Source organism: Anneissia japonica, unplaced genomic scaffold (assembly GCF_011630105.1).
Source record: "Anneissia japonica isolate Jap-2015-1 unplaced genomic scaffold, ASM1163010v1 scaffold171_len658169_cov177, whole genome shotgun sequence".
Lineage (NCBI taxonomy): Eukaryota > Metazoa > Echinodermata > Crinoidea > Comatulida > Comatulidae > Anneissia > Anneissia japonica.
Genome location: NW_022733907.1, coordinates 366,807 through 380,128, shown reverse-complemented (window position 1 = coordinate 380,128; position 13,322 = coordinate 366,807). Strand labels below are relative to the sequence as shown.

General features: G+C 35.6%; 1 protein-coding gene across 1 annotated transcript in view; it reads left to right on the top strand.

Annotated features, from left to right (window-relative positions):
• Positions 1–2,659: 2,659 nt before the first annotated feature.
• The window catches only part of LOC117116269 (E3 ubiquitin-protein ligase mib1-like), a 14,579-nt gene continuing 3,916 nt past the window's right edge, over positions 2,660–13,322 (top strand). The window contains exons 1-9 of the mRNA XM_033260274.1: positions 2,660–3,138; positions 5,183–5,354; positions 5,928–6,162; positions 7,961–8,027; positions 8,700–8,833; positions 9,789–9,865; positions 10,823–11,009; positions 12,232–12,373; positions 12,924–13,057. Coding sequence (XP_033116165.1) covers positions 2,889–3,138; positions 5,183–5,354; positions 5,928–6,162; positions 7,961–8,027; positions 8,700–8,833; positions 9,789–9,865; positions 10,823–11,009; positions 12,232–12,373; positions 12,924–13,057 — 1,398 coding nt within the window. The 5' untranslated portion in view covers positions 2,660–2,888. The remainder of the gene's footprint in view (positions 3,139–5,182; positions 5,355–5,927; positions 6,163–7,960; positions 8,028–8,699; positions 8,834–9,788; positions 9,866–10,822; positions 11,010–12,231; positions 12,374–12,923; positions 13,058–13,322) is intronic.

Here is a 13,322-nt window from a genome sequence, read left to right as displayed (position 1 = left end):
GCCTCAAATGTTATGTTCGGGCGTCTAGAACACAAAAATTTCGCGGGGGCATGCCCCAGACCCCCTACGACAGTGTTGTCTCAATCGGCCCAACTTTCGGCCCCCCCTTTTGGACATTTCTGGATCCGCCCCTGTTGTATATATACACTGCAGGTTAATATTAAGCTTGGTCATGGTTTCAAAAATGGGCCGTGGGCCAAGAGGGTTTATTTTGTGTCTAAAAATGTAGAATTAAATTTATAATCGATTTTTGATTGTTACCATTACCATAATCTACGCACTTTTTTTTAAATAGACAAAAATGTTTGAAAAATTCATTATGCAAATTAGAAAAAAATAGACCAATCATGTTTTTTAAAGGCAGTTTAGTTGATGGTGGATAATGAATAGCAAAGCCTGGTGATTGTGTGTTCGATTCCCACACGAACCATTTTTTAAGGCAGTTTAGTTGATGGTGGCTAATGAATACCAAACCTGGAGGTTCGATTCTCACACAAACCATTTTTTTTTTTTTTTTTTTTTTTTTTTTTTTTTTTTTTTCTTTTTTCCTTCTAAGGCAGTTTAGTTGATGGTGGATAATGAATAGCAAACCTGGTGGTTGTGTGTTCGATTCCCACACGAACCAATTTTTTTTTAAAGCAGTTTAGTTGATGGTAGATAATGAATAGCAAACCTGGAGTGCGTAGCACTGGCGATGGTAGCCAGCGTTATAGATGTAACTAATCCTATCAGTAATAACAACTAACGCCTAGGCATACTTTACTGTTCAATCCGAGGGAGCCTAGCCCCGCGGCAGCAGGGGGTAGGACTACAGCAAAAATAAATAAATAAAAATAAATAATCAAATTTTAAAAAAAAACTTGCCTCGAGTGGGAATCGAACCCACGATCGCCGAGTTTACTACCCCTGATCCAGCATGACTAAACGGAGGGAGGTAAACCGCGGCACCTAAGCCATAAATGCAATAAACCTAGTACCACGCCAAGTACCAGTTAGTCAACTCTGATCCTACTAGAAATTTTTTTTGTATATATTATACACTGCAGATTAATATTACGCATGGTCATTGTGTCAAAAATGGGCCGTGGGCCAAAGGGTTTATTATTTTTTTGGTCTAAAATGTAGAATTAAATTTTGATCGGTGAAAAGTTGGGGGAGGAACAATCGATATGATGTTCCCCTTGTCCCCCACCGATTGACGTCCATGATTTCCAGCCATCTTGAGGTAGGTACGTACTTGCGTTAATTAATAAATGAATATAAAAATACGTAGGTAAGTAATATCTACCTCCTGTAACCTTAACCATAAAGAATGAAAAGTAGGCATGGTAAAAACAACAAAGCCTCAATTATCTGACTGTCTACATAGATAACTTAAACTTTAACATGTCTAAAATTAAAGAGTTTTGGATTTTAGGAAAATGGAAGAATGATCTTGAAATATGGTTAATGGAGAAAGAGTTCAATTGCTTTTGAGCACATCAAACATCTCGTTAATGTCATTGACGCTCAGCTGGAATAGCAATATATCTTATGTCTGTAAACGTGCCTATCATATATATTTTTTATATATTTTAAGGAGTCTTAAATCATTCAATTTCAGCTCTAATACAGTCATTGTGTTTTAAGAGCGTTATTTTTTCCCATACAAAAAGCTTACTCGATACACCACTGAACTCTCTTTCGCCAGGTGGAGGTCTGGTATGCATACATGCATATCAGTTCACCTAACTGACCTAAATAGCGCCCTCTGTAATTTCTGCCTTAATTGTATGCGTGTATGTGAGAAAATTTATAATGCAGCCGGGTCCTAACTTCACCCTACGATCCTAAGCCGACGACGCTATTTATGAATAATGCCATCCACGACCTGCGCGCATGGATCGTTTTTATTATGGCCATGATGTGACTATCCGTTCAGAATGCCAGCAACAATCAGCATACGGCGAACGGAAAACTGTCGTTGCACCAACAGACCTAGAGGCCTCCCTCATCTTCATCTACCATTCCATATTGTCTTATTGGTCACCTTAAAACTTGAAATGGCGATCGTTCTTTTATATTGTTGCTGCTCCGAAGCTTTGGAACCTGGCGACATGCTGAGACTTACGTACTATCCAAGTCTGTGCTGAAGTCTCATATTTAATTCTGAACTTGATTCCTTTGATTTTGGTTTTGTATTTAATTCTTCATTTTTATCACTGTGGTTACGGCGGCCTTTTGTGAGGGTGTGAGTGGGGAGGGACCAGATATTTGCAGAAGTGTCCAGAAAACCTTCGGCACTCCTGTATAAATGACATCGTTTAAATGTCACCCTCCAATCTTTTGAGAGACTTGAAAAGCCAAACAAATAATAATTAGTACATTAGCGTTAAAATTATATCTGTTTAAATAATCAGTTTGTGAATCCCATTTGGCCCAAGTATTGCCATATAATACAAGATTAATAAATTCTAAGCATAATATTGAACACTACGTCTTTAACTATAGTTTTAATAAGCTATGACTCCATTGTCATTTTCATTTTTCATGCTGGTCATTTATTGGCAAGTTGTTTCTTTTATGATCTTTATTGTATTGACTGGGGAATGTTCTAATTGTTGTTTGCTTTATGAAGGGTTGGTTATTGGATAAATATTATTTGAAGTATAAAGTGATTTTGAAGGTTAAGCTGCCGAAGGCACTGTGGGCGTTTCATATTCAATACAATGCAACCAGCAGCCGAGTGCTGAGTGAGGTCGATTAGCTAGGACTAGGCTAGGCCAACAAGAGGGATCTATGATTGATAGTACTTGTGTGTTTTGATTGTGCGCTGTAAAATGAACTCTTCCAATATCCTAGTTATTTGATGATTTTTGAAGTTTGTAAAATTGACCCTATCATCAAACATGGAAAATCGACAAGGTTCACGATCATCAGGTAGAGTAAATGTTAACATGGTGGAAGGCGTAGGCTCTCGTGTTGTTCGAGGACCTGACTGGAAATGGGGAAAACAAGACGGCGGCGAAGGCCACATTGGCACAGTGAGAAGCTTTGAGTCACCCGAAGAAGTAGTTGTTGTATGGGATAATGGTACTGCTGCTAACTATCGTTGCGCAGGAGCATACGATCTAAGGGTTCTTGACAGTGCTTCTACAGGTAAGTTTAAACCCGACCCGCAAGACTGTCTATAACATAGCCACCATTAGGCCTAGGACTAGCCTAGTAGTAGGCTATCCTAGGCCTCAGTTAGGCCTACCTACCTAGCCTACCCTACATAGGCTTAGGCCTACTACTGTAGGCTAGGTTTACCCTAGGCTGCCCTAGCCTAAGCCCTAGGGCCTAGGCTTAGGATAGAATAGGATAGCCGAATTCGAGTCAACTCAGCCCCAAGTCAACTTGGTCCCATGTTAGATTAAGATTTGCTTGATTATAGTTTAGACTTTCATTTGTTGACACTAAAAATACAACAACCACAAACTGTGGAAACCCCATCAAGAAATTGAAATTCAAGTTGGCAATTGGTAGTGGTTTTCCGTACTCGCGCGAATAAGCACTCCTCTTGAATAAGCGCCCCTTGATGTTTATTCATTTTTAAAAATGTTCAATACCTTGTGATTGATTTTTTTTTTCTTTTTTTTAGCAAAAGATAATCTAACTAATCCCGAGACACTGGTTGGCATGATTTGAGCTGTAGAGTGGATTCACATTTTCTTCTTATGTCAATTTCAAAATAAAGATATTTTATTCTGGACAGTATCTTTCCAACTTTCCTCTTCTTACATTTGTCTACTTCTCTTTCTCTTTTCCTGACAATTTGCACCTTTAGCACGTTTTCATGTGAGTTTGCAAGAAGCCCTTCAATGATCCTGCTGCTAATCTCAATTGGAAGATGGCCAACAAGCAGAATTCTTGTCACGAGCCATGCTGTCTAGACGATTATCTTTTCTGAACCAGAACCATTTGTAGTCTTCGGTTTTCGGATGTATAATTTTTTTCATTGAAATATTGCCCATTGGATTTTCCAAGTTTCTAAAAGAAACTCTTCAATTTTCATATATTTCCATAAGCGCCCCCTCAATTTTCACTCTGTTTTCATAAGGGAATACATTAAGCACCCTTTGTGAATAAGTGCCCCTCAAAAAGAGCAAAAAATATTTTAAGCGCCCGGCCACTTACTGTATTTGCGCGAGTACGGTATGCCTTTTGCAACTTGAGTTTGTTTTGTTTACATTTTAATGTCGATCTATAAAGAACATTCTTTTTCTGTGGTTTTTGTCTTCTGACCACTTAATTGTTTATATTGTAATTGTGAAGAAAGTATCTGCCATTATTGAATTGTTCTGTTAAGTACACAAAATCATAAAATTTACATTAAAAGTTTAGTTACTGTATAACTATAAGCTAAGTTAGTTAGAAATTAAATATTTTCATTTAGTAAACTGCAGTAATAAATAGACTCTATCAATTAGCATCATGTGATATGAAAACTAGTGTACTGTACTGTACCTTGTGCAGGTTAAACACTCGCAAGAGTCCCCCTGCTCCATCCCCACCTCTACACTAATGTTATTAACCTTATGGTATAAAACGTTAGGTTTACATCATACAGTATTCTCCATGAAGAATATTAGATCATTTTTATTTTAAATACAGTATAAGAAATAGCGAAAGTCGGTATATTCTACCTATGGAAAAAATGTCCCGTACGTCACGGTAAAGAAATTTTGAATTCCGGTAACTGCACAAAAACAGTGAAGTCGATTTGAACAAAAATTTGAATTATATGTTAGTCAGATGAATAAAGTATTTATGCATTTAATGGTAAAACAATATTATTGCTACTTTCAGAGCATTTTGAATGCAAATTTTTGTTAAAAAAAAAACTACGGTAGTTTCTTTCTCTGGTCCCGTACATCACAGTAACATTGATTAGGATTAAACCTTGTTAGTGAAGGTATATTGTCTTCATTATTAAATTATATACAATAAAGTAGCAAGTAAATGTTACATTGTAAAGTGTAATGAAAAAGCTCAAATACTGCATTTGTCTGTTGTGATTGAACTAGACTAAAATATCATTTAAGTCTCTGAGTGTCTCTCTTTAAACCCTTTCTTTTTACATATTTTAGGGGTGGTGGTGGAGGGCAAACAAAAAACTACTTTTAGCCCTAATTTCTTGCTTTTGTTTTTTGTGTACCAGGAATAAAGCACGATGGAAGCATGTGTGATACATGCCGTATGCAACCAATATATGGAATTAGATGGAAATGTGCAGAGTGTCCTAACTATGACCTATGCTCAGCCTGTTACCATGGTGACAAGCATTCACTTAGACATCGGTTTTATAGAATGAACACACCTGCTAGTGAAAAGTAAGTATTAAAAAAAAAGAGTTCCAATGGACTGAAAGATACTTGTTTTAGATTCAATGGGAATTTTCTGTATACACTACATAAATATTTTCCTTAATTCTCTATGAATTTATTTATTATTTATTTATTTATTTCAACAATACTTTGGAAGAGTGGTAATCCATCCAGTCAGAGCTGATCAGTTGAGACCCTCAGAAAAATCATGAGAGTATATTTTTTAAAGGCTTCGACAAAAATGCTCACTTTTTTTTTTAAATTGAATAATTGGGCTAATAGAACTACAGTCATTTTTTAAAGGAAAACTTCTGACTAGTATTAAGGAAATCTTTTGTAAGTACGTTGAAACAAAATATTGGCAAGATTTTGTAGAAAGAGAGCCTAACAAATGTACTAAATACTTATTACACCCAGGAAGCAACACTACAAACTTTCAGTAAACTTTTGTGCCTGGGTAAAGATCTTTATGACCTGTGCTATTGAATGCAGTGCAACATTTATTTTAAAATAAATCACCATACTTTTACACATCTTTATAGTGGTAGATTATTACATTATAATTGTCTTTTTGGTTAGGGTTCTGTTGGAGCCTAGAAGGAAAAGTAAAAAAATTGTTGCAAGAGGGATCTTTGCTGGTGCTAGGGTTGTGCGTGGAGTAGATTGGGAATGGGAAGACCAAGATGGAGGCAACGGTCGAAGGGGAAAAGTTACTGAAATTCAAGACTGGAGTGCTACTGGACCCCGTAGTGCAGCTTATGTTTTATGGGACAATGGAGCAAAAAACCTTTATCGAGTTGGTTATGAAGGCATGGTAAGTCTTGAACAAGGTTAAATTTGATTGTTATAATTTGTTTTTTTTAAATATTAATAATATTAATAATATTATTTTTTACTTTTATTAATTAGATAACTTGCTTGATTTAGACTAGCCTTTGCTCCAGGTCCCAATTTGGGTTACTCTATGATTTATGTGAAATTAAATACTCCACCATACTCTATTTCTACATCGACGCTAGTTCGAATCGCTCCTCGTCCCAGGATCGGTTTGTAGAAGTTTTCTTGAATAAGGACTTTAAAATGGGAGGTCTAGTGTATAGTGCATTGCACTTTAAAGATGCTAGTTCGAATCGCTCCTTGTCCCGGGATCGGTTTGTAGAAGTTTTCTTGAATAAGGACTTTAAAATGGGAGGTCTAGTGTATAGTGCATTGCACTTTAAAGAACCCATTGCATGTTTCAGGAGAGTAGTGAGTTACCCGATCCTCAGTTCATTTCACACGTTCATTTTCATCCCTGTCCTTTGTTAAATGATGTAAACTAAGCGCCTCTCTACAGCTTCTGTAGTAGTTCACAGACCACGCCCATACATAATTCAGCACAATGAAGCTGTGAATTATGGGTTATTCTAATATACTTACTTTCCTTTATGTGTGATGTCATAGTGTATGATGCCTGATTTTGGAATTCTGGTGATTGGCTAACATTGGACATATATTATTTCGTGTTGTGAAATGATGGATTGAGTGGGGCGATATTTTGACTAGGCTATGTTGAGGAATGCTATCTACTTTTGAAGCCTGGGTCTATTTACTATCCTACAAGACAACTAGAAAATGGTGTTTATGTAATCTTGTAAATATGGACCATCAAGCCCTATGATAGGCTTGGTCCATCAATGTTATGGCTCACTCATCCTAGTAACAGTTTTCATATATTAGGCCCGTTTTATTAGGGAGGCTATTTAAATTTTTTAACCAGGCGTACTATAACTTGCCAATGGGAGTGACAAAGTTTTGTGCACATTCGTGGGTCCAAAAACGTGAATTATTGTGATTAGTAGAAAACATTATTTTTGATCTGAACATTTAGCCAAATACAAAATAAAAAATTACATCATTGTTTTTCGAACTTTCCTTTTTGGCATCCAGGTACCTTCATATTTAATTTCACCAGCATTTTACAAGTATTTATCTATCTCAAAATTTATTTGCTCATTCCGTCCAAAGATGAGAAAAAATATTATGGGATGTGTGTCAAGTCTAGCTTTAGGCGACAGCCTAGCCTACAGGTGGGCAGAGTGTGGACTGTGGGCCGAGTGTGGACTGTGGGCCATGCTGCTTCTTTGTCTTATCGAGTCTATTCATGAGCTCTTACTCTGTAGAGCCATGTCAATTTAGGTCTGAAAACTCAACATTAAGATTCTTTTGTATAGTGGTAAAACCACATGCTGCTCCATGGCAGTCCTGTTGTGGCCAAAAAAAACATTATTTGTGAGGCCAACCTGCTATCCTTGTCTTAAAAACTCCCTGTTGTTTAATAAAGGTACATTGGGAACGAAGTGTCTCAATCAAAAAATATTGATTTTGCATGCAGCCACCAGTGTTTATTAAAAAAATAAGTTTGCTGTGTCCCTCTGACCATTATTTCTTATGCACACCCTTTCTTTAGACTCTCAAAACCTAGTAAAAATGTCAAATCCATTTGGTAGTTGACGTGTTCCTAATGATCAATAGGTACACTCCTATAGCCAGCATCTCTAGGTACACTTCAACAGATTTATTTTATAAATAAGCAATTATATTAATGCAGTTCTCTTTCTCATATTACTCAGTCTGATCTAAAGGTTGTGAGTGATGCTAAAGGTGGTATATTCTATCGAGATCACCTTCCATGCTTGGGTAAGTCTTGCTTAAAAATCATTCAGTTTTCATCTTTGTATTATTATCGGTTGGACCAATTACAACAGTCTGCCTCTGGTGTACAACACAATGCTGTGTTTTTTTTATTCTGTGTTCAATTCTATCTGCAACAGACAAACAACTGTTTGTACGTACTCTACAAGTTATAATATAAAATAAGAAAAGTTTATCTTACCGTGGTGCTATTCTTTGGAACACACTGGATGAACGTGTTAAAAATGCATCAAATATTAAAATATTTAAAACACTTTTGTAAACTTTTTGGTTTATGCTTCATTTTTGGTATCTCGTATTTGTATATAATTTGTTCTTTTTTGTGATATTATGTGTAAATATTTTTTATACTGTTATTTTCCAATTTTAATGACAACACAGCCTTGTAGAATAACACCCTCTGGGTGAGACAAGCCTTCCGTGTAAAAATAAAGTTAATAATTATAATAATTTCCAGAAGTACCCCACTGGAAATAAGTCTTCTTCTAGACTTTCGTGGGCTATCCTTGGTGTTTACACTGAATAAATCCAATCCAATAATAATAATAATAATAATAATAATAATAATAATAATAATAATAATAATGGACATAATTTTATAAAAGCTTACATTGCTGATGAATGCAAGACAAAACTGTTGTCAATTTTGGTTGTCAGGTGAGCATGGACCTGGAGGACATGGTAACCAAGGGGCATTCCTCATTAGTGACCAGGTCAATGTTGATCTTGACCTTGAGATTGTGCAGTCACTGCAGCATGGTCATGGTGGGTGGACAGATGGAATGTTTGAGGTAAGTCCAAATACAATGAATCCCCCACCCTCGTCAAATTTTAGAGCCTCTTGAACAATTTTACTATTTGCTATTTTCCAAAAAACAATCATTGTTTGATTGTTGTGAAAGCCTACAATAGTATAGAATAGTACAAAGAGTCATTTTACTTATTTTATTAAAAAAAAAAACAATTTTTATTGTTTACCAGCCTTTTAAACATTAGTGTATACAATGTAAATAGCAAATAGTAACTGCCCTCACCAAAAAATAAGTTCAAATTCTGGACGTGAAACTAACAATTAATTGTATTTCAATGAAATCAATTATATTACTACTGTAACACTACTTTGTTAATACTGATTTATTATTTAGAGTTAGTCTACAGATGTTTTAACCAAAATGTTTTCATGCCTTACTTTTAAAAAAGCCTCCGATAATTTTGGGCGGGTCGAGTGGCCAAGCGGTAATGCAGGGTTGCAACTACAGCCTTAACATCGGCGCTGGTTCGGTTGGTAGAATAAAGTATTCTCGGATAAGGACTATAAATCGAGACCCAGTGTATATATCTCGTTTGTGTACACTTTAAAAAACCTATTGCATCTTTTGGAAGAGTAGGGGTATACCCCAATGTTATGGTTCATTTCAGCCCCTGTCATTGTGGAATGATGTAAACATTGCTATTATTAAGTGCCTCTAAACAGCTGCTTGGTAGTCACAAACCACGCCCAAAAAATATTCAGCACTATGACTGCACTGCAAATTATGGGTCAATCCCTAACTTTACCTTTAATTCTGAGGGTTTCAAAATCACCACATACCATGTGTTTGACCTCTAGGTTGTCCCAGACCCCCCCTAGCCAGTTAGCTTACCCAAATGAAATTTCCTTCTGTTTACTGCATATCTTATCTTATTGATTTCTCAAAATTCCATCATTGCTAAACTTCCTAAACTTTCCTATTTGTCATCTTGCAGACCCTTGGTGTGACAGGCACTGTTGTAGGAATTGATGAAGACCATGACATTGTAGTTTCATACCCAAGTGGTAATAGGTAAGCATTGTACTTCCATTGAAGCGTCGAGACATTCTCAACAACCAATAATTCTTTTCCGAATTATCTTTGTGGTGTACTGCAAGCATTAAATACAATGTATTTTCTACCATGGAATTATAAGAAGCCATAAGCTTAAATTACAATTTTAACAAATGTGAACAAAGTAGTGAATTCAACGAGTATAAATAGGGCAAGGCAACCTTATTTAATGTTATTTCATTTTTTTTCCAACAATATTTCACCAGGGAAGCATTGGCGTCGCTGACTTAAAAAGAGCCCTCAAACAAAAATTAGGCGAACAGGCGAACAGTACAACTTTGAATGAATATATAAACTATATGTGAAGATAATTTTTTAGACAGATATCCAAATTATTGAAAACACTAGTAAATCCATAAAAACAATAAAATTATAGTAATGAGTAGAGTATGGTAAAGTAATAATAAAAATAACACAAATGATGATAATAACAATAAATTGACTACAGAACTACAGAATTTAATATTTACACAAATTCATTTGCCTAACTGTAGCAAGTTATAGAATTCTATGCTAGAATACAACACTCGCAAATTAATCAAGTTATAACAGTTTCGTGGATGGACAAATGAATCAACGGTAATGTCAACTGGATGTAGGCTGTATAGTTGTACCTTATTAAAAATAATGAATTTTATAAAACAATTAGAGAGCGGCACTTGGCGAAAAAAATCATGTTTGGTGCAGAGCTTTTTTGAGAGCGGCACTATTTCAAGAGCGGCGCTAATTCAAGAATTTACCTAATGTAATGTCATTGAGTGTTTATTGTTCCAATGTGGTAGTGTCATAATATATAAAATACAATAGAAAAGCATATACATGTTTTTATTTCCTTGATATTTAAAAAGTTTAGTTTTGACTGCTGTTGTATGAACACTCGAAAGTTCAAATTGACATGTTGTTTATATTATTCAGATGGACATTCAATCCTGCAGTTTTAACAAAGACAAACGGATCAGCAGCAGGAGTTGCAAGTGGTGGAGCAGAAGCTTCCACTGCGAGCCCATTCCAAGTGTCTGATTTGGTACAAATCTGCAGTGATTTAGAGCGAATCAAGGTGTTGCAACGGGGACATGGTGAATGGGCAGACGCTATGCTTCCGGTCAGTAATATAAATGGCTTTTTGTTTTTTATATCGACTATATACAGTAGGTTATAATCCAAGTTAATTTAATTGATAATCAAAGTTAATGAGTAGCTTCAAAGAGTATTGAACTGCAGGAGGGTTTCATTGGAACACAATTGTACCTCAAAAAGGTAATACCACAAACTAGAGGGTGTCCTTCAAAAGAACGTAAAAGCATTCGTAAATTGGGTGCCCGCAATCTTGTGGTAGTATTTTTTTAAAGGTTTTATTGTGTGCATACAAAATCAGGCGGTTGGACCACTTGCAATTCTATACTCTTTGGTAGCATACTATTCGTTGAACTTACAAATTCCCATGAAACCACATAATAATTTGATGTTATGATTGTTTTGGAGATAATGATAATGATGTAAAATTATCTGTGAATCCCTAAGAGAATTAAGTGTTTGCATTTTAATGCTTTCTGCTGCCACATCAGCTCGTACTAGGTCTTGGTACTATGTCACTGATGCCATAATGTCATGTGACACCCCTTGGTTTCTGAGCTAGGCTACTCAAGAGGTCAATAGGTCAAAGTGCCTCCTACAGTCTTCATAGCTTTTCAACTAATGTATCTTTCTCACTTAAATTTATAATATATACAGTATCTTTTTTAACAATTCATCATTCTGACATGGTGAGTGTGTGTGTTTATTCAGTTTTTTAATTAGAAATTACTATGTTCTCATATATCAGCTGAAAATGCTGTGAACACTGTGGCTTAGCTTTAGAGTTTAAATGTAACAAATGCTTGGTAGATTTTTGCCCAGTAGTAACCTAATGTTGTCACGTGGTACCATGATGTAGCGAGTTAGTACCCTATAGTTTGCTATAATATATAACCATGACACAGCTGTTCTTTCAAAACCAACTTGTGAAAAACACTTTATATCCAATCTGCTATAATTTGATATAAAATTCTATATTTTTACTGTTAACCATTACGTTTCCACCAAGAAATCATCATAGGACATGTTTACTGCGAGCTTCAGGGACAATCCAGTTAACTGGCTATTGTTCACAATCCTTTCTTAGAAAAGAAACTTCTAATTGAAATCCACTAATTGAAACCAATCACTATTAAATAATAACAATATTGTTTATTATATTTCGCTCAGCCATAGTACATCTGAACTTGATATAGATGTGGTTTTTTTTTAAATTCCTGATTGTTATGTAGTACTTGGTATTTTTATAGACTTTAGGAAAAATTGGTCGCGTTCAACAAATTTACCATGATAATGACTTGAAAGTAGAAGTTTGTGGAACATCTTGGACATACAATCCAGCTGCTGTTACCAAAGTTGCTTCAGATAACACTGGATTAGGATCCTCGTCAGGTAATTACAATTCCATCACAATTAGTATCTATTACTCCCACATAATTATTTTCTGGTTCTAATTAAAAACAAAAAAAATGTTTGTCTGATCTTGCATTGCACAATGCAAGATTGTAATAAAGCGATGAAGTCTTGTTTTTGCTATGTGTGTGAATATGATAATTGCTCATTTGCATACTGGTAATTAATATTTTACTAATCAGATAACTGAAGGTTGGTAAGTCTGATTTTTTTCAAACTTAGCAAAATGCAAGATAGTATTAAGAAGACAGCCTATTGTATTTGGTATGTGTATGAATAGGCTATTTGCATAACTGATATTCCCTAATTAGGTAATTTACTCGATTTACCATGATTACTAATGTTTGGTAAGTCTGATTGGTTTCAAACTTGGCAAGAATACAAGATGGTAATAAGAAGACAGAGTCTGTTGTTTTTGTTACGAGTGTGAATTTAATAATTCCTAGCGTAGAGTTAGCTTTGTTTATTATGCTAGTTATATCATCAAATGTGTATTGCTAGAATTTTTTTATTAAATTATTTTTTTCAGAACGATTGTCAGCACTCTTGAAAAAATTGTTTGAAACTCATATAACTGGTGATTTGAATGAAGAACTTGTAAAAGCAGCTGCAAATGGGGATGTGGCACGCTGTGAGGAGATTCTCTCAAGGCATGACCTAGATGTAAGCATTTTATACTATGCAATTACAGTAGAACCCCTCATTTACGTACGGCATGGGCCCAGAGCCGTTCGTAAATTCGGGTATTCGTAAAATCGGGGTTGACCCAAATTCCTATATATTTGCACTGGTACTACTTGCACTTGCATAAACTAGGCCTAGGCTAGGCCTACAGGCTTACGCAGCTAAGTCTGAGGGGGCCTAGGCCTACAGTTGGCAGCTTCTAAGCATTCTGATCCCACTCTAGGCCCTGCACAAATTTGTTTTT